Raw genomic sequence first — 21,991 nt, forward strand, 5'->3', positions numbered from 1 at the left:
TGAGATGGAGAAGGATGACTCGCTGTGGAGACCCCTGAAGAAAGAACAGAGGAAAAAAGAAGAAAAAGAAGAAAATATATACTTATAAACAAAAAGCAAGCTAAATGTGCTTTAGGACCTTGTCTGCCACAGATGTATGCTGTTTTAATAATAATTATCACTTACTGCCATGGTGAGCAGTGTGCAAGTATCTGTATCATTTGGTGAAATATCTCATTATCCAATAGCTGGATTTCTTTCAATTCAATTCAATTCAGTTCAATTCAATTCAATTCATTTTATATATATAGCACCATATCACAACGAAGTTGTCTCAGGGCACTTTACAGGAACATTCACATACATAAAAGCCAATTAGTAAAGTTCTCTATCTAAGGAATCCAGCAGACACGTTGAATCTTGGCTTCGTCACAGTCTCCCATCCTGAGCAAGCACAGTGGCAACAGTGGAAAGGAAAAACTCCCTTTTTAAAGGAAGAAACCTCCAGCAGAACCAGGCTCTGGACGAGCGGCCATCTGCTTTGACCGGCTGGTTTGAGAGGACAGGAAGGAGAGACAGACGAACACAGAATGGTCGGTCCAGGTATAGGTCCAGGTATAGGTATATTTCTTTGAAACTTTCAGAAAGTAATCAATGGATGTACATCTACAGCTGATTAACTTTTAGTGTTAATCTAATTCAAGATGGCTTCCACATCGAATAAACATCCATCCATTCATTATCTTTTTAACCTGCTTCTTCCTTTTTGGGTCACGGGGGTCACCGGTGCCCATATCCAGCTATCACTGTGCGAAAGGTGGGGGACAACCTTGACAGGTTTCCAGTCCATCACAGGAACACATGGTGACAAATAAGACAAACAATCATTCACACTTTCTGTACTCTCGGTGAAGGCAAACGCGTCCTCCTCTGCTCCGACCCCCCGCTTCTCTGCTTTGCTCTCTTGTCTTGTGAACCCTTTATAGATCTTCTTTTTTTTTGTATACCTTCCTAATATGATGGATTTGATCTGCTTGTCTCTCAATGAAAACAATCAACTTCTCCCATTAGGAAGTCAGGGTGAATGGAGGTCCCTCTTACCTCGAGGGAAACAAAAAAATTGAATTTATGATGACAACTGGATTCTGCTGTTTGGGTTGGTGAAATCTGGATTGTCTACAAATGTGTGTGGAAGGTGTTGAAGCTTGGCAGCACTCAAACTGAATTATGTGGAGCTGTGTCAGAGCTGAAGCAGGCTGATATCAGGACTGTGAACTTTCTGGCAGTACCCATGTACGGTTGGGAATAATCTTGGAGAAGCTGTAAACTCGACTTTCGGAGTAAAAAATCAATTTGGCTGTTTGGAGTCACTATCAGAGAATGTTCTAGTGAGACTTTAAAAGGCAAAAACAGCAATTTACAAGTTCTGCCTGACCCAAACTGTGGATATGGACCTGGCCTTGAAGGCGGACTATCTTGATTCCTTCTGGGATGTTATGAAAACAAAGATGCTTTGTCTGTCTCCTCGCCCCTCCCTTCCCCAAGGCCGTGGACATGTGACAGAACCTCAACCAAGCTGGATGATAACAAACACCTCTTATCTGGACAATGGCTGAGGGGTGCCCTGGACTATGCTACGACCGTCCCTTAAAACTCAATGCCTCCATCGGCCTTGTATATATTATGTCTATTTATGTTGCTTTGCTGTGGTAGATTTTTTTGATCCCTCAAACCATGCCCTGTCTAGGACATGGTGTGAGAGGTCTTTTTTTATATACCTTCTTTCTTCATGTTTTCTTCCCCTTTTCTCATCTAAGCCTAAACGTATTCTGAAAAGGGTAAGATGCCACACTCTTAAAGAGAAGCAGCTACGTGCACTCCGCCCATCTTTCGGTCGACTGTACAGTCATACTCTCGTTGTATCTTGGTACAATGATAATAAAGATTATTCTGATTCTGATTCTGACACCTAGGGACAATTTTGAATTACCAATCAGCCTAACATGCATATTTTTGGTTTGTGGGAGGAAACTGGAGAAAGCCAATGTATGCACAAAGAGAACATGCAAACTCCACCCAAAAAGGCCCTCGGCCAGTATTTGATCCGGTGACCATCTAGTTTAGAGGTGGCAGCTCTACCAACTGTGCCACCGTACTGCCCAAAAATCAACTTTAGAAATAAAAATATATCAAGCTAAACTCAGTAAATATTTTAAAAATCAAGCTTACATTTAAAGTAGTAGTAGCTGAGAGTCATCCACTACACATGCTCTGTGTGCTAAAGAATCGTAAGAGATCTTTGTTTAAAACCAAGGCATTCAAGATGACAGGAAATATGCTTTTCTTACAACAATGCAACTTTCATTATCTTAATACTTTAACAAATTCTTCAAAATTCTGCAAAAATTTTCTTGTAGCACATTCATTTCCTCATAAGAAGCTTTTGTCTTAAGTTTAAAAATTAAATCATAAAATTACCACACAGACAGTTTATAAATAACTCTTAGACAAAGATAAAAAAATGCTCATATAAAGATCCAAAGGGTCAAACTGGCAAATAGTTGATTTAGCCCCTCGTTGTCAGAGGAGTAATACCTGTGACATTTGTCCGACGATTCTCAACTCTTCTGTTTTGAAAGTGATAAGATTTATCCAAAAAGATGCTCTTCTCTTGTGAGTTAATGGATGTAATCTCCAGTCTGTAAGGCTAGGAAAGAGAAAAGAAATGCTCATAAAGGAGAAAAACACGACAATGAACAGTCTCTGCAATGCCTCTCATCACAACTGAAGAGCTGACTCAGTGCTCTTGAGTAAACCACTTACTCCTATTTTTGGACATTTTATGTAAAACATTTGCTGATTTTAAATTGAAGCAAAGCAACGAACACATGGCATTAGCTTTAACAGCACAAAGAGCAAACAATTTAAAGAATTTTACATGAAAATCTTCTTTTGACATAATTTCAGAACATTAGGTTTCAGAAAAAATTAAATTTTACATGATCATATAGATGGCAGCACGGTGGCGCAACTGGTAGAGCTGCTGCCTCTCAGCGAGCAGGTCCCTGGTTCAAACCCCGGTCCAGGGGCCTTTCTGGGTGGAGTTTGCATGTTCTCTCCGTGCATGTGTGGGTTTTCTCCGGGTACTCCGGTTTCCTCCCACAGTCCAAAAACATGCATATTAGACTGATTGGTGACTTTAAATTGTCCCTAGGTGTGAGTGAGAGAGTGAATGGTTGTTTGTCTCGTTTGTCTCTGTGTGGCCCTGTGATGGACTTGCGACCTGTCCAGGGTGTACCCCGCCTCTCGCACAGTGACTGCTGGACATGGGCACCAGCGACCCCCGTGACCCAAAATGGAATAAACGGGTAAAGATAATGGATGATTGGATGGATGATCATATAGATCATATCATGCCACGTGGTGGCCATTTTAAAATTTAGATGACAAAAATGCCTACATTTTGATATATGTGTATCTTAAAAGATGTGGTGGTAGGAAGAGTTTGATGGAATACATACTATTTGTTCAGAAACCTCTTCTCTCTAGGTCATGTGACCTCACTGTGACAGTTAGAGCCTGTGAAGAGTTCTGTCAGTGTTTTCTATGAGAAAAATTGTGTTTTTGTTTGCAAATTATGTTGCAATGGTAACTCAAAATGCCAGTAAAAGTAATAGCACACGTCACGGTGCCAAGCCGGGGGCAACTGTGGTTGAGTGGTTAGAGCAGTCATCCTCCAATACAAGAGTTGGGGGTTGGAATTCACCAGCAGTCACATGCCGAAGTATCAATTCAATTCAATTCAGTTTATTTATATAGCGCCAAATCACAACAAAGTTGTCTCAGGGCACTTTACAGAAACATTCACATACGTAAAAGCCAATTAGTAAAGTTCTCTATCTAAGGAGGCCAGCAGGCGAGTTTAATCTTGGTCTCATTGCAGTTTCCCATCCTGAGCAAGCACAGTGGAAACGGTGGAAAAGAAAAACTTCCTGGGCAAGACACTGAACCCCTCATTGCCTCTGATGTGTGTCCCATCGGTGTATGAATGTGATCTCAAAGCACTGATTAGTCTCTTTAAAATGATTTCTTCAATTAGCTTTGTAGAGATCTAGTAGAGTGCTGTATGAATGGGTAAATGAGGACAGATTGTAGTGTAAAGCGCTTTGAGTATCTTGATAAGATAGAAAGGCGCTATATAAGTACAGTCCATTTACCATTTACCATTTACCATTTCTATGTAAAATTTGAGGAGGTACACATTGCGGTTCAGGTCGCATTAAAGTTGATAGAAGAGCAAGACCCTTTTCAAGTGGATAACAATAGGTGGCTGCCATTCTAGGTAGTCTCCAACAATGAACATAAGGTGTATTGTGCACAGACTAGATGTTTAACAATGAAAGAATCAAGGTCTATACTGTGCTTTCAAACGTGAGTATTTTCTATCTCAGTAGATTCTATGAATAGCCTCCTCGTGTTCACACCGCAGCTTCTTTTACCACCACTGGATATATTTGGCAGCTTTTGTGATCAAGTAGCAGGCAGAAGAATGAACGACAGAGAGAAGGTCTATTTAAAGCACAGGCTCCCCTCCCACGCCTAATTACAGTTACATGCTCAGCTCAGGCTTAGCTACATGATTTTACTGTGGCAATCCTGATTCACAATAAAATGTTAGTTTTTCTGCAATACACTTTTTGCACTGTGCTCTGATGGCGATGATGCTCAGTTCCTTCCAGGAGCCAGAAGATTATCACATGCAGTAAGAGATGGTGATGTTTACTAACGTTTGTCCAAAAATGTGACTAATGAGATGTGTATGCTTTTAGGGCACCAGGAGTTGAGATGTTCAGCAGCACAGCATGCTGAGCAGCATGTGCTCAGGCTGCATAACAATGTTGCCTGGAGTCCACTTTCATTGGCAGGACACCACAGAGGAGCAGGAGGCTTGTGATAAGTGACAAAGCATGAGCGAAGCCTTAGCCAAGGTGAGCTTTCTTGTGCTCCTGATCTTCAGTCAGAACAGGACATCACAGGCTCAAGTTCCTGCTGTCTAGACTAAATGTTAAAGTTTCCACTTCTGTTTGTTGGTGGCTATAGGTAATCATCCCATGAAAAGCAGGTGACCATGTAACTGCTTATGTTTCAGTGTGTCTGTGCTTGAACTCTTAGAAAATAATCATTGGATGGACATCTACAATGAATTCACTTTTCCAGTCAGTGTGATTCAAGATGGCTGCTTCAGTTATTTAACCTTAGCCAACACAAAAATGTCTCCATCCAGTCAATTTTACACATCATCATTATAAATCCCAACACATACTACAAGGACTAACAGGTTGCACAAGATCTTTGTGTAAAACTTTAGTGACAATGCATAAAGCCCAGTACTACTGGGAATGTACCTGATACCTACAAAGTATATGAGGTCTGGGTTTTATTTTAAGTGATTGGTTCCCCAGGATTTATTTATAGCTACCAGTATTTAGTGGTAGGTACATATTTGGCATGTAACAGATACCAAAACATTAAATAATAAATGGACTGTACTTGTATAGTGCCTTTCTATCTGATACTCAAAGCTCTTTACACCACAATCTGTCCTCATTTACCCATTCATACATCACTCTACTGGATCTATGCAAAGAATAATCAGAGCTTTAGATCACATTTATGAACCGATGGGACACACATCAGAGGCTTTGAGGGGTTCAGTGTCTTGCCCAAGGACATTTCACCATGTGACTGCTGGTAGAATCAACCCCCCAACTCTCCCATTAAAGGGTGATTGCTCTAACCACTCAGCCACAGCTGCCCCCATTAGCATGCAAGGTGATATGTGATATACTTTCCTTCTATTAACTCTAGTTTCATTAGTGAAAGCATTTTACATCTATGACCCTTTAAAGGCAGCACACTGGTTTAGAGGTTAGCACTGTTGCCTCACAGCAAGAAGGTCCTGTCTGTGATTTAATACCCCGCGGCCATCAGGTCGGCGGGGTGGTGGAATATTAACTGTATTTAAATCAAACTTGTCCTGTAAACAGTTGTCCACCCTCATGCCCTGCTCCAGTTTTGAGATGAGTGCTTTTGAACTCGGACATTCCCCGCCCGTTCTGTGTGCGATTGTTTATCGCCCCCTTCGTTCCAAGGACTTCATAAGTGAATTCTCTGATTTTCTGGCTTACATCACACCAAGATATGATCACTTTATTATTGTTGGTGACTTTAATATTCACGTATGTTGTCAGGAGAAGCCGTTAGTGAAGGACTTCCTTGATTTGTTGGACTCATTTAATTTAACTCAACATGTAAATGCTCCCACCCAACAACACGGTCACACTCTGGATCTCATTTTAACACGTGATGTCTCTGTTTGTAATTTGGTAATCGGTGACAACGTTCTCTCAGACCACATGCCTGTCTTGTTTGATATCATCCCGCCCTGTCCTACTGCTAAGTCATGTGATTCTGCACGTACTTCACGCGCCATCAACCGTTTCACTGCTGCACGTTTCACTGAAGCTTTTAGCTCTGAGAGGATCGATCAGCTCTCAGTGTCTCTCTCCACCGAGGAGCTAACCTCTCAGCTTAACTCCGTTTGCTTAAATATTCTGGACCGTGTTGCTCCCGTTAAAACCAGGAAAACAAAACTTTTATCAGAACCATGGCTTAATGATGTCACTCAAGCCGTTAGACAGCAGTGTAGGAGAGCAGAACGCAGGTGGAGGAAAGACAGGCTGCAGGTTTCTTTTCAAATCCTAAAGGAGAGTTGGCGTCATTATCAGAAGGCAGTTAAAGCCGCCAAATCGAAGTTCTTTTCTGCAATAATTGCCTCAAACTCCCACAACCCCCGAGCCCTTTTTTCCACCCTGAACTCAGTTCTACACCTCAGTGAACCTTCACCTCTAGAAGCCTCAACTGAGCTGTGTGAAAACTTCCTCCATTTCTTTTCTGATAAAGTTGCAAACACCCGGGCACTCATTTCTCCACCTGCTCATGATCCGTCCATCCCATCTCATTGTGTTGCTGTTCTGGACCACTTCGAGCCCATCTCTCTGTCTTCCCTGGAGCAGGTCATGTGCGGCATGAAGCCATCTGGCTCCCTTTTTGACGTTGTCCCCCCTCGACTCCTTAAGGAGCTTCTTCCTGTTCTGGGCCCTCCTGTTCTTGGCATTGTGAACAGCAGCTTAGCCTCAGATGTGGTGCCAATAACTTTTAAACATGCTGCTGTCCAACCTCTCCTGAAAAAACCTAGCCTTGACCCCTCAGTCATGTCCAACTTCCGGCCTGTCTCCAGAGTCCCATTTGTCGCTAAACTGCTGGAAAAAATAGTGGAGTCCCAGCTGAAATGCTTTCTAGAGGATAATGCCATCTTAGAGCTATTCCAGTCTGGCTTTAAACCTCTCCACAGCACTGAAACTGCTCTACTCAAGGTTTTTAACAACATTCTCCTATTCACAGATGCTGGTGATTCTGTGCTCCTTCTCTTACTGGATCTCACATCTGCCTTTGATACAATTGACCACAAGATCCTCATTGCGAGGTTAGAGCAGTGGGTGGGCATCACTGGGTCAGCCCTCGAATGGTTTAGATCTTACCTCGCTGACAGGTCCTTTTGCGTCTCCATCAAAGAGTTTAGTTCAGCCTCGGCAGCGCTTAAATGGGGGGTACAGCAAGGGTCCATCCTTGGTCCTCTTTTATTTTCTTTATACCTGCTGCCACTAGGTGCTATTTTCAGGAAACATAACATACCTTTTCATTTCTACGCAGACGACTGCCAAATCTACTTCCCCCTCAGACTCAACGGTACTCGCTCTATTCAACCGTTACTGGACTGCCTGGCTGACATCAGAGATTGGATGGCTTTAAATTTCTTGAGTTTCAACGAGAAGAAATCTGAAGTTATGCTCTTTCCTCCTAATGACACAATCACCAACCACTGCATCGACCTATCCGTTCTGTCACCGTTAGTGAAACAAAGAGTCACTAATGTATGAGTGATACTTGACCCTTCTCTGAAACTCAACAATCATGTAAATATGATTGTTAAATCCTGCTTTTTCCAGCTGAGGCGACTGTCTAAGCTGAAGCCCATATTGTCCAAAAATGACCTGGAGACAGTAATTCATGCATTCATTACATCCAGGCTTGACTATTGCAACTCACTCCTTTTTGGTATCAGTCAGACCTCCATAGCTAGACTCCAACTGGTCCAAAATGCAGCAGCCCAGTTTTTGACCAGCACAAGCAAAAGAGAGCACATTACACCTGTTTTGGCCTCCCTACACTGGCTTCCGGTTCACCTTTGAATCAAATTCAAAATACTCTTGTACGTCTATAAATCACTAAACAGCTCTGCCCCCTCCTATCTTACTGATCTGCTCCAGCCGTATGTCCCACCACGTTCTCTCAGATCAGCGGACCAGTTGCTCCTAACAGTCCCAGGAACCTGTCTCAAGCGCAGAGGTGACAGGGCCTTCTCTGTAGCAGGCCCAAGACTTTGGAATGAGTTACCTCTGCTGGTTAGACAGGCCCCCTCCCTCACAGTTTTTAAATCTCGCTTAAAAACACACTTTTATTCCCTGGCTTTCTGCACTGTGTGATCTGTGCTGAGTCTGTGTGCATCACACTGTGTTGGTCATGTTGCAGTTGTTGTTGTTATCCATTATTGTTTTTGTCGGTTTCTACTTTTTGGTGTCCTGTTATGTAATCTGTTGCTATGTGCTTGTTCTGTTTGTCCCTGTACAGCACTTTGGTGTGCTTTGTCACTGTTTAAAGTGCTTTATAAATAAATTGGTATGGTATAGTATGGTATGGTCCTGGACCCAATCCCTGGTTTGGACCTGGGGTCTTTCTGTGTGGAGTTTGTATGTTCCCCTGATGTTTACATGGGTTTTCTCCAGGTACTCCGGTTTCCTCCCACAGTACAATAATATACAGTACATGTTAGACAGCCTTCAGGGTCAGGTCTCCCTCAAAAAGAGAGCTATGATTTCACTGGGATTTGCCTGGTTACTTCATCCATCCATCCATTATCTTTTACTCACTTCTTCCATTTTGGGTCACGGGTACACCGGTGCCCATGTCCAGCAATCACTGTGCGAGGGGCAGGGTACACCCTGAACAGGTCGCAAGTCCATCACAGGGCCACATAGAGACAAACATCCATTCACTTTCTCACTCACACCTAGGGACAATTTAGAGTTTTGCCTGGTTAAATAAAGGTTAATTTAAAAATATGTAAATAAAATTAAGCCCAACTTTATATCTGCTTGCAGCTCTCAGTAACAAATTGCTCCATGATTATGTGTTGTTTAATTTTGACAATGGTGAGAACTTCTTCAGCAGCTTTCATGGGTAAAGTTGGTAGTTATGGGGTGCCACTTGAGCGTGAGGCACCAGATGGCACACAGATTTTGCCATGTTCCTCCCAGACTCAAGTGCTAGCTGACTGCTCATTACGAGCTGAGCTAAGAGACTTTGCAGCTGTGCTCATGCGCTGTGGTAATCAACTCCTTGAAAGCAGTTACTAATAACTGTGCTTTAAAAATCTCATTACAACCACTGGAAAGACAGTGTCATTGATCAGGCTCATCACCAATACTGGAAAATACTCCATTCTCTTCAAATAAACTAAAATCACATAAATACAGAAAATGATCCAACAATCTAGCATGGTTTTACAATCTGTGCAAACAGTGCAATCAGAAATATTTCATGGCTTGTTCGTTAGAGCAACAATAGCAGTAACGCTTCAGGAAGAACTCTGGGTTCGAACTCAGTCAAGGAGCTTTTGTTGTGGGTTGAATAATGTGTGCTGTGTGAGTCAGAGTTCTTGAAGAGGAGGAGAGTGGAGAGAGGTTGCATCCTTGTCATGGTGTTGCTCTACATTCAGTCTGGGTGATCATGGACCCGTGCTATTGCATGAGCTGTGGGCAGAAGTGAATCACAGACGTGTTGAAACTCTGTTGTGGCACAAATTCCTCTTTAAAAATGAACTCACTGTTCTTTTTCCATCTCCTCCCCTCTAATGTGATCTTTCGGACCCTCTTCTAATAATAAGAGACATTTTATGCCTATTGTCATGACAACAACAAACTACCAACATGCAGAGAAATGCAAAAAAGCCTGAGTGACTCAGTTTTCTACAACAGCTACAGTAACCTGGCTCTAAGAGTTTGTTTAAATCCATCATGTGAGGAGTTCCATTGTGATAATGCCAAATACAGCTGTAGACTTCCTTAAAGTATATTGAAAGTGTTTTCCCAGGTATGGAGGTGATCAGGACCTCTTTTAGGCTCATAGGTTTGTTAGACTGAACACAACACGGCCTCAGCCAAGGATCAATGGACTGACGGGACTCAGGCAAGCAGCAGAGTATACATACTGTATCTGGTAAAAAAAAAAAAAATCTGTTTAGCTGCAAGAAGACTAACAGTAAATGTAAAGCAATCCTTTGAATTGTTCTAGATACATTGTTTTATTGTGTTTTTTCTCATTTGGAAGATTTAATGAACTATTTATCAGAATCCTTCTCAGTAATAATAATTGTTAGTTTTGTCAGGATTTTGATGATCAATGTGGATGACAGGACATCATATGAAGAAGTTTTTCTTTGGTTTCTTGTTTGTTCTGATTGTTTTTGGACCCTCTCTCAATCAGAGGACAACAGTCTGAGCAGCATTATTGTTACATTTTATTCACAGAGCTGATACTAAATCACAACAAACGTGCAGGAACTGATGCCTGTCAGTGATTTTACAGGTGAACATCTTCAGTCTTTGACACCGAGGTGAGTTATGTGAAGTCACAAATCATTGTGTGTCGTTGTTTGTTGTTCAGCTGCTCCTTTCTGCAGCGTTGCCACATCGAGTAATCTGACATGACAGATTTAACTATTGTTTTACTTCGGGTGTCCTTATGTGCTTGAACCCACAATTTGAACTACAAAGTATAAAGACGTACCGGTTAGTACGCGTATTATATTTAGGCCAGAGCTCTGAATGGGATACTTTTACAGAAACATCCGCAGACCTGCTTTGTCACATCTAACAGCTTTCTGTTATGTGGATGTGTGTGCAGGACAGGTCCAAGGCAGAAGCAAACTAAGCGGCTACTTAGGGCCCCAGGGCCACTAGGGGGCCCCCTAAGTGGAAGCACAGGTTTTAGGAAGTTTGTGAAGTATTGAGGAAGAAGTAACAAACAGGTCAAATGTTTGGGTAAGGTTGTTTAATATTTTAAGTTCAGCTTTTTCAAATTATTACATACATTTACATAGTTTTAAGAACTAATTATTCAACTTTGAATTTCTTAAACCATTTTACGTGGTTTCAAGTAATTGCTCATTTACATTATTTAAGTATTTTGATCCATCCATCCATTTTCTTCTGCTTATCCGGGGTCGGGTCTCGGGGGGGGGGGGGGGGGGGGAGCCTAAGTAGGGGGGGCCCCCCTTCCCCCCTCCCCCCCGCCACTTGGTCCAGCTCCTCCAGGGGAATCCCAAGGCATTCCCAGGCCAGCTGAGAAACATAGTCCCTCCAGCGTGTCCTGGGTCTTCCTCTGGGTCTCCTTCCGGTGGGACGTGTCCGGAACACCTCACCAGGGAGGCGTCCAGGAGGCATCCTAAACAGATGCCTGAGCCACTTCAACTGACTCCTCTCGATGTGGAGAAGCAGCAGTTCTACTCTGAGTCCCTCCCGTTTGATCGAGCTTCTCACCCTATCTTTAAGGGAGAGCCCAGACACCCTGCGGAGAAAACTCATTTCAGTCGCTTTTATCCGAGATCTCGTTCTTTCGGTCACAACCCAAAGCTATGATTGATGATAGATGAGGGTAGGAGCGTAGATTGATCAGTAAATTGAGAGCTTTGCCTTTTGACTCAGCTCTCTCTTCACCATGACAGACCTGTACAGCACCCGCTTCACCGCAGATGCTGCACCTATCCGCCTATCGATCTCATGTTCCATTTTTCCCTCATTCGTGAACAAGACCCCAAGATACTTCAACTCCTCCACTTGTGGCAGGACCTCCTCCCTGACCCGGAAAGGGCACTCTACCCTTTTCCGACTCAAGACCATGGCCTCGGATTTGGAGGAACTGATCCTCATCCTGGCCGCGTCGCACTCGGCTGCGAACCACACCAGCGAAAGCTGTAGATCACGATCTGATGAAGCCAATAGGACCACATCATCTCCAAAATCAGAGACGCAATCCTAAGGCCACCAAAATGGATTCCCTCAACACCTTGGCTCCACCTAGAAATTCTGTCCATAAAAGCTATGAACAAAATCGTTGACAAAGGGCAATCTTGCCAATTCAGGGGATCTTCCCCCGATGTCCACGCAATATTGCAGAGTCACGTAAGCCAACACAACCCTACAACATCCAGAGCCTTAAGGAACTCCGGGCGAATCTGATCCACCCCTGGGGCCCTGCTACCGAGGAGCTTTTTAACTACCTCCGTGACCTCAGCACCAGAGATTGGAGGGCCCGACCCAGAGTCCCCAGGCTCCGCTTCCTCAATGGAAGATGTGTCGGTGGGATCGAGGAGGTCTTCAAAGTATTCTGCCCACCGACCCACGACATCCCGAGTTGAGGTCAGCAGCACACCACCCCTACTATAAACAGTGTTGGTGGTATACCGCTTTCGCTCCCTGAGATGCCGGATGGTGGACCAGAATCACCTCGAAGCCGTGCGGAAGTCATTCTCCATGGCCTCTCCGAACTCCTCCCATGCTCTAGTTTTTGCCTCAGCGACCACCTGAGCTGCATGTCGCTTGGACTGCCGGTACCCATCAGCTGCTTCCAGGGTCCCACAGGCCAAAAAGGCCCGATAGGACTCCTTCTTCAGCCTGACAGCATCCCTCACTGCCGGTGTCCACCACCCAGTTCGAGGGTTGCCACTGCGACAGGCACCGATAATCTTGCGGCCGCAGCTCCTGTAAGCCGCCTCAACAACAGAGGCATGGAACATGGCCCACTCGGACTCAATGTCCCCCACCTCCCCCGAAACATGTTTGAAGTTCTCCCGGAGGTGGGAGTTAAAACTCCGTCTCACAGGAGGCTCTGCCAGACCTTCCCAGCAAACCCTCACAATACGTTTGGGCCTGCCGGGTCTGACAGGCATCCTCCCCCACCATTGGAGCCAACTCACCACCAGGTAGTGATCAGTGGACAGCTCCACCCCTCTCTTCACCCGAGTGTCCAAGACATGCGGCCGCAGATCAGATGAGACAACGACAAAGTTGATCATTGAACTGTGGCCTAGGGTGTCCTGGTGCCAAGAGCACATATGGACACCCTTATGCAAACCATGACGAGCACAGAAGTCCAACAACAGAACACCACTCGGGTTCAGATCAGGAGGGCCTCCCAACCACACCCCTCCAGGTCTCACTGTCATTGCCAACGTGAGCATTGAAGTCCCCCAGCAGAACAAGGGATTCCCCAGTATTTCCTTGATATTTTTTATTTTATTTTATTTAGTCTGTTTTTGCACAATTTGTTATTTTTATGCTTTTAAGTTATTTTATTTGTTGTTTATTGTTGATCTTGCACTACAAATCATTTTGAACATTACTGTTGCAGTTCTTTGAAATCAAAGATATTAAACCAGATGACACTTTTGCTGTAAAATACATTGCATAATGGTGTTTCATTTTTTCTTTTGTAACTTTAAGTATACACATATAGGATAATGTATACAGGGCTGTCAGAGTTGCAATGAGTTTATGTCAGGTGAGTGAATGATCTGATCATCTGACTGTTGATTGCAGTAATCCACATTATTAGCAGAAATAGTGGACCCCAAACTAAATTTTGCTTACGGCCCCTTGAAGGTTTGGGTTGACACTATGTGTGTATCTGCACACAACACTGGTCACATGACATATAATACTAAATGTTTTGGGACAGAGGTGCAGAGCTGACCACATGCAGTCAGATCACCTGAAACAGATTTGTAAGAACAAATTTAAATCCTGAACAGCTCAAGCACAATGGTTTCCTGCAAACATCTCTAATGAGTGTTGTTAACTCAGCCTGCGTGACACTTAGTGCCACTGGTTGTTGCACCTTCAAAGGGGCCATTACTGGTCAGACAGAGGTAACTTTACTTTAAACATCCTACTCAGCTAAAGCACCAATTAGTCTTTAATTGCTAATTGTTTGTTATTCCTCCTGAATTATCCACCTGTTAGGCTGAATGTGTCCTACATAACAAGTTGGCACAGCAAACATTTCCATGTTTCCCTGGGCCCAGCAGTGCTCCCAGTGGCACTTCAGCACTCTGCCACTGAAGTATTCTTCATCTGTAGCAGTTGAGTTGAGTGAATATCATCACTATCTAAAGAGGTATGCTGAGCTCTTGGAAAAGCTCTTCAAAAATCCAGCCAGTTATATCTCAAACCCTGATGGTAGCGGATCAGCGTGGGCTTCCAAAGAAGCCTTTTGGGAAAATGACACTATGCAGCAGTGGAGATGTGTCTCATCACCGCTCACAGAAGAACTGACACATCTGCCTTGGCACAAAGCTCGGCTGCCTGTCAGACTTGGCTCAGGTGTTTTCCTTCTTCTCATTGCTATCCTGAACAGCATCCGTGAGGCAGAGTAAACAAACAGATCCTGATATAATTTTAACCCTTTTAACATAAATCATTCTAATCACCTACTGCAGATTTAGCTTTGCCTGTGTGTGAGCATTTGTTTGTCTCTAGTGTTAGCAAATATCTCATGACTTATTGAACAAATATGATGTAAAACTTCAGAAAATACTGTAATCAATAAGCTGGCATCTGCAGCTGATGAACTTTTGAACTCAACCCAATTCAAGACAGCCACTACAGCCCACTGATCTTTAAAAAACTACCAATTGTCTATAATTTGACCATTTTTACAGAACGTGTTGTAGTAGTTTGTCATCGTCCTCAACACATACTCTGACACAACACACAACACATTGCACAATATCTTTGTGTAAAAATGTATTCTTGAAATGTTGGCATTAACGGGTAAGGTTGAACCTATGCGTTTGTGTTTGTTGTCAGCATAAATTATGAACTACTGGAGTTTCAATAAAGCTTTTAAAAAGTCATTATCGGCTGAGTATTTACACATAAATAAGTTCTGGACTTGACCCAATTCAAGATGGCCACAGATAATCAATCTTAGCAAACATTAAAACATCTGTAACAGTTAATTTAACAGATGTTGACACAAACACTGAAGTGATAGCAGCTGACGTTCATTCGCAACACATGCTCCAAGTGCTAACAGAGCATGCGAGGTCTCTGGAGATGTCACCAGATTACATGAGATTGTGCAAAATGTCATTTTCTGGATTTGACCATAAGATGATCCTAGTCTGAAAGTCTGGCATGAAAGGTTGAAGGCAATGTGCATTATTCAAGGAATGCAATGCCTTTATAAATAAATAACATTATTAATTGACTTTTTATGTATGTGAACATACAGTGCCCTGAGACAACTTCTGTTGTGACTTGGCGCTTTATAAATAAACTGAACTCAATTTATTAATTTACCTGGAAAAGTCCTGTCACTTCTATAAATCCAGCTGAACAGATGCCAGAAACCCAAACAGGGAGCTTCGCTCACCTCTCCCCTCCTTTGCTTGCTGTTACCATAGTGATACTTTTTAAACCACATTCTTTACCTGGTTATTCTTTTTCCTCGCTGACTTTGGGATTTTAGTAGTTTCTGCCGTGAATCTCCACCTCAACTTCTTCAGCTCCTGACCAGGTGGAGGTTCAGAGTCAGCAGAGATCCTCTCTGTGAGGCATTCAGATAAACTTTCACTCAGGACTTCTTCAGTCTGGTCAATGTTAAACAGACTTGTGGGGAGAAATGAAAGCTTGGTGCGGCCCCTCACTGAAGATCATTTACAAATAATGGATGGCTCGCTCACGGTAGCGATGGCCATCTGTATGAGTGTGTGCTTCGGTGAGCGCAGCAGTGAGGAGAGAAAGGCAAACAGAGACACAGCATTTCAGAGTCGTGACCAAGAATAGTGCTCAGCACTGACAGATGAGATGCAGCTGCTGCAGGAGCTCAGTCCCACCTCACTTTCCTGCATCCTTAAACAAATGTGCATCAAGCATTAATTCCACCGTGCTGACACACTGAGGGAGCTCTCACAGCCTCTGCTTACATTGGATAGAAGCAGTAATGGCACTTACCCAAAGACTTCTCAGAGGTTTTCTACGAAGCCCCTCAGACACGGCAGCTCCTCGTCCAGTGCGCCTGCTCGTGTGGGGTCTCCCTCAGAAGCCTCCAGCCAGAATGAGAGCTTCGCTGCTTCATCAGATTCAGGGATGTCATCCTTCACTGGGGTGCAAGTAAAGCCGATGGGAGAGAGAGAGATGCGCTGTGGTGGTTTGGAAAGCGGTGAGGCAGTGAGAGCAAGTGAAGATTACCGCTTAGAGGGAGGCATGAGGGAGGCAGAAGATGACAGAATGGAAATGACATTGTAGCGTAATGCAGCAGAACAGTGACCACATACTATAAGCTCTCACTCCCTCATTTCTGTCGCCCACCACCCTTACCACTCCCCCAGCAAAAACATTTTTCTCTCCCCATACTGCAGCAGCTAATCACACTAATGTATGCAGCCTGACTAAAGAAGGCAGGGTTCATTTTGACTCCTGACAAGACTTAAACTGTGCAGCACATTATGTTTAAATAAACTCACACTCGGCAGCAATATTTTGCTTTAATGACCGACAATAAAAAAGGATTTTGCAACAGAAACTTTTGCTTTTACAAGTCACTACACAACAAAACAGCTTCAAGAGTCTCAGTTTTGTTTTATGTTACACTTTGTTGAACTGATGAACTCAACAAAATTTCCAAAACAGGTTAGATAATAAATTTCTCCAACAAATGTTTGTGTTATTGATTATCTCACATGATGGTGGTCAGTGTTCAAGAACAATACAACAAAAGTTGTTGTCCAGAACACTGCAGCACAACTCCTGAAAGACAAATACAAGCATGACAATTGCTCCTCAACCATAAAGGGGGACTATTTTGTTATTGCCTGTTTGTTTGTGTGTGTAAGTGAACATTAAATGTACACTGGCAAGACACTTTTGGAGTCAGTCCAACCCACAGCTATTCCTATTCAACCTTAAATATAAACATTACTATAACTCAGTCAATTCTACAAATATTTTGCCAACATGGAAGCGAGAGTGCCATCACTTTGGTAACAGCTGCTGTTTTAAATGTGCTTTATAAATAAAGTTGACTTGACTTATAATAAACATGTAATCATGTACATGTAATAATAAGTGGGAGGCTGTGGCTGAGTGGTTAGAGGAGTCGTCTTCCAATGCGAGAGTTGGGGGTTCGAATCCACCAGCAGTCAAATGCCGAAGTGTCCCTGGGCAAGACACTGAACCCCTCATAGCCTCTGATGTGTGTCCCATCAATGTTTGAATGTGAGTTAAAGTACTGATTAATCTCATTAGAATGATTTGTTCGATTAGGTTTGTAGAGATCTAGTAGAGTCAGAGTTTCTTTATTATCATTCACACCTCATGTGGTACATGTGGTGGAGCGAAATTATGTACACAGGGTCTCAGTTACATTCAATAATAAAATGTAAAAGAAAAACAATGATAACATCTAAGATATGCACTAAGAAAAACATCAACTAAATATACACTAAGCACTAATAGCTTTAAAAAAATTGCGTCGAACATCAGCACAAACATGAACATGAGTCTTTGTAAGCAGATGAGCACGCATGAACACATCAACATTGAAACAGATCAGCAGCAACATGAAACAGATCAGCAGCAACATGATGTGATTTTTCACAGTGATTATTCTGGTTAGGGATTCATGAGTCTAACAGCCTCAGGGTAGAAGCTGTTCCTCAGTCTAGTGGTTCTACACTTAATGCTCCTCAACCTCCTGCCTGAGGGGAGTGGGGGAAAAAATGTGTGTGCTGGGTGAGTGGAGTCCTTCATGATGCAGGTGGCCCTCTTCCTGCATCTGGAGGTGTAGATGTCTGTGATGGTGGGGAGGCTGACTCCAACAGACTTCTGTGCAGCCTTCACCACTCTCTGCAAAGCTTTTCTTTCTGCAGCTGTGCAGCCTCCATGCCACACGTTGATGCTGGAGCACAGGATGCTCTCCACTGCACACCTGTAGAAGGAGGTGAGGACTGAGATTCCCAGACCAGAGTGCTGTATGAACAGGTAAATGAGGACACAGATTGTAGTGTAAAGCACTTTGAGTATCTTGAAATAAGATAGAAAGGCGCTATATAAGTACAGTTAATTTGCCATTTACCATTAATCTCAGTTTATAGCATCAGCACCACTAACAGTACTGCCTCCACCACCTCATACATGCAGTAGTACTGATTAAAAAAACTTGGTCTTCAGTCCGTTCAAATTTTAGACCAATCTCAAAACTTTCCTTTATTTCAAAACATCTAGGAGAAAAATAGTTTGTATCCAATTAAATGACATAGTAAAAATCATTTTCCAGTCTTGATTTAAATAGCTTTGTTAAAGGTTTGTAATGATATTCTCTTTAGTAAATATCTCTGGCTGCTTTGCGATTGTCATACTCTTACAGCAACTTTTGTTGGCCACAGTATTCTGATTTCTCATTCAAAACACTTGGTTACAGTTACAGGTGCAGCGTTAGATACGTGCCATTTATACTCAAGAAACAATGCAATGTATGTAATTGTGAAGATTGGTGTGTGTTGATGTTTTGTGATCCCTGTGTTTTCCAGCTCATGCATACCTGTCCCTTATCCCAATCATCCCAAGTGTTCTTCATTGTCTATTACTGGAGTTCCTATTTATTCTGAGTCTTTGCGTCTTCTCATTGGTTTGTGGTTTGTCCATTTAGGTGTCATGTTCTGTTTCTGCTCCTCTCGTGATCTCTTCCCTACGTCTGTTTTGCTACCACATCAGCCATTTTTGTTGTTAATAATAAATATTCTTTATTTTATCCACAAGTTCCCAAGTCCTGTCTGCACCCTGAGTTTAGCCTTATGCCAGATCATGACTCCTTGAACAGTGACTCGGTACTGAAGGACTGTTTTGCATGTGCAGATTGACAGGTCTTCAGAGAAGCTGATGTGAATGAGGGGGAGCTAGACCTGGAGGAATACACATCTTCTATCCTTGGATACATTAGAAAGTGTGCTGATGATGTGACCATCACCCGAACTGTGAAGTGCTACCCAAACCAGAAACCCTGGCTGAATGCAGAGGTCCGTACCCTGCTGGAAGCCAGAGACACTGCCTTCAGGTCTGGCAACTCTCAGGAGCTGAGAAGGACAAGAAAAAAAGCTGACTGGTGGTATTAAAAGGCCCAAAGCCACATGTGCACAGAGGATCCAGGGACATTTCTCCTCACAAGACCCACAGAGCATGTGGAGGAGCATTAAGTGCATAACAAACTATAATGGCAAGGGTACACAATGTCCTAGGGACCCATCACTGCCTAATGCTCTCAACAAGTTCTAGTTCAAGTTCTAGTTCAAGTTCTGCATGCTTTGAAGACCCAAACAGACCACCCAGCACCAGACTCACCTCAACACCAGAAGATGAGTTTTTCAGCGGGACCTCAGCCAAAGTACGGAGTACTTTCAGGAGGATTAATCCTCACGAAACAACTGGCCCAGACAACATCCCAGGGAAGGTGCTGAAAGACTGTGCCCATCAGCTCTGCAAGGTGCTGGCCAACATCTTTAACTCCTCACTCACCCTGGAAACAGTTCCCACCTGCCTGAAGACTGCCACCATCATTCCAGTCCCATAGAGTTCTACAGTGACTGGTCTGAATGACTATCGCCCAGTAACCCTCACCCCGATAGTCACTCAATGCTTGTAAAGACTGGTCATGACCCACATCAAAGCTACCATCGACATCAACATCATCGAGTACCCCCCACCATTATGCATACTGTGAGAATCGATCAACAGAAGACACCATCTCTTCTGTAGTCCACACTGCTCTCACCCACCTGGAACAGAAGGACTCCTACGTCCGTATGATCTTTGTGGACTTCACATCTGCCTTCAACACCATGATTCTCCAGACCCTGATGGACAAACTACTCACACTAGGACTAAGTCCCTCCATTTGCAACTGGGTCCTGGACTTCTTAACAAACAGACCGCAGTCTGTGAAGATCCACAACTTCTCCTCCTCCACCATAACCCTCAGCACTGTCTCCCCTCAGGGCTGTGTGTTGAGCCCTCTCCTGCTCACTCTGCTCATGTATGACTGCACACCTACCCATCCAGGCTGTCATATTGTAAAGTTTACTGACGATACAGCGGTGGTGGGATGCATCACAAACAACAATGAGTCCAGCTACAGGCAGAAGGTGGAACACCTGGAGAGTTGGTACAGGAAGAACAACCTTCACATTAATGTGAAGAAGACGAAGGAGATGGTCATGGATTTCACAAGGAACAAACACCCTACCCCCGAATATAGGGATTTGTGGTGGAAGTGGTCTCCAGCTACAAGTACTTGAGTGTACACCTGAACAACAACCTCAGCTGAGGCAACAACACCACCAGCCTGATCAAGAAAGCTCGTCAGAGACTCTACTTCCTCAGGCGGCTGAGACGAGCTGGTTTGGGAAGCTCAGTCCCCACCTCCTTCTACAGGTGTGCAGTGGAGAGCATCCTGTGCTCCAGCATCAAAGTGTGGCATGGAGGCTGCACAGCTGCAGAAAGAAAAGCTTTGCAGAGAGTGGTGAAGGCTGCACAGAAGATGTTGGAGTCAGCCTCCCCACCATCACAGACATCTACACCTCTAGATGCAGGAAGAGGGCCACCTGCATCATGAAGGGCTCCACTCACCCAGCACACACACTTTTTGCCCCGCTCCCTTCAGGAAGGAGGTTAAGGTGCATTAAGTGCAGAACCACTAGACTGAGGAACAGCTTCTAACCTGAAGTTGTTAGACTCATGAATCTCTAACCAGGGTAATTACTGTGAAAAAAAATCACTGTTATGCCACTTGATTGTTGATATGTGCTGCTGATTGTCCATGCTGCTGATCTCATGCTGCTGATCTCTTTCATGTTGCTGTGTTCATTCATACTCATTTGCTCACACAGATTCATGTTTGTTCTGCTGTTGTTTAGCGTATTGTTTTTGCACAAGTGTTTAACATGCTCTTAGTTCATTTCTTAGATCTTATTTCTGTTTTTCTTTACAATTTATACTTTGGTTGGATGTAACTGGGACTCTGTGTACACAATTTTGTTCCACCACATGTACCACATGCGATGCGAATGACAATAAAGAAACTTGACCTTGATACTAATGTTAGAAATGTTCTTTACACTTCAGTATCTTTTCCCTGTGGGGTTCCTCAGGGCTTGATTCTCAGATCTCTATCTCTACCCCTTGCTTTTCTTGCTCTATTTGAGGACAATTCTAATAATATTAATAATAATAATGATAAACAAAAAAAAAAAGGTACCTCCTTCCATAGTTATGCATTTGATCACCTGATTTACTTGCCCATGAATCCAAGTATTCCTAGCATCCACCCTGTACTAAAATGCCTTAAGAATATCAAGGCATGGCTGGCTTTACGCTATCTCCGACACCTCTCCTGACAACCTTGGTTCTCTAGAGTCTTATCTTAAACTGTCCATCACAAATCTGGAGTTAATTCTGACAAAATTTAAATGTAATACACAGATTAACTCTGTTTTTCAAAAAATATTTTTGTAGTTAAGATAAACAGCAAAACCTAAGCCATTTTTGACTTGACCTTACCTTGTGAGAATAATTAATGTTTATAGCACCACCTGAGTTTGTCTTGTTTGTATTTGTGGGGCCCCAGGATGAACTTGGGACCAGTCCAGGGTGTACCCTACCTTTGTACAGTGACTGCTGAAGATGGGCACCAACATCCCACGACCCAGAAAGAAGAAGTAGGTAAAGAAAATGGATGGATGGATGGATGGATGGATGGATGGATGGATGGATGGATG

At 43.4% G+C, this 21,991-nt stretch overlaps 1 protein-coding gene across 1 annotated transcript in view; it reads right to left on the reverse strand.

Annotated features, from left to right (window-relative positions):
• LOC119413677 (citron Rho-interacting kinase-like) overlaps nucleotides 1–16,479 on the reverse strand; it is a 34,779-nt gene extending 18,300 nt beyond the window's left edge. The window contains exons 1-2 of the mRNA XM_037680731.1: nucleotides 16,176–16,479; nucleotides 2,575–2,686 (exon numbers count right to left, since the gene is read on the reverse strand). Coding sequence (XP_037536659.1) covers nucleotides 2,575–2,583 — 9 coding nt within the window. The 5' untranslated portion in view covers nucleotides 2,584–2,686; nucleotides 16,176–16,479. The remainder of the gene's footprint in view (nucleotides 1–2,574; nucleotides 2,687–16,175) is intronic.
• Nucleotides 16,480–21,991: the final 5,512 nt, after the last annotated feature.

This window comes from Nematolebias whitei, chromosome 8 (assembly GCF_014905685.2).
Source record: "Nematolebias whitei isolate Nwh7 chromosome 8, NemWhi1, whole genome shotgun sequence".
NCBI classification, from domain to species: Eukaryota; Metazoa; Chordata; class Actinopteri; order Cyprinodontiformes; family Rivulidae; genus Nematolebias; species Nematolebias whitei.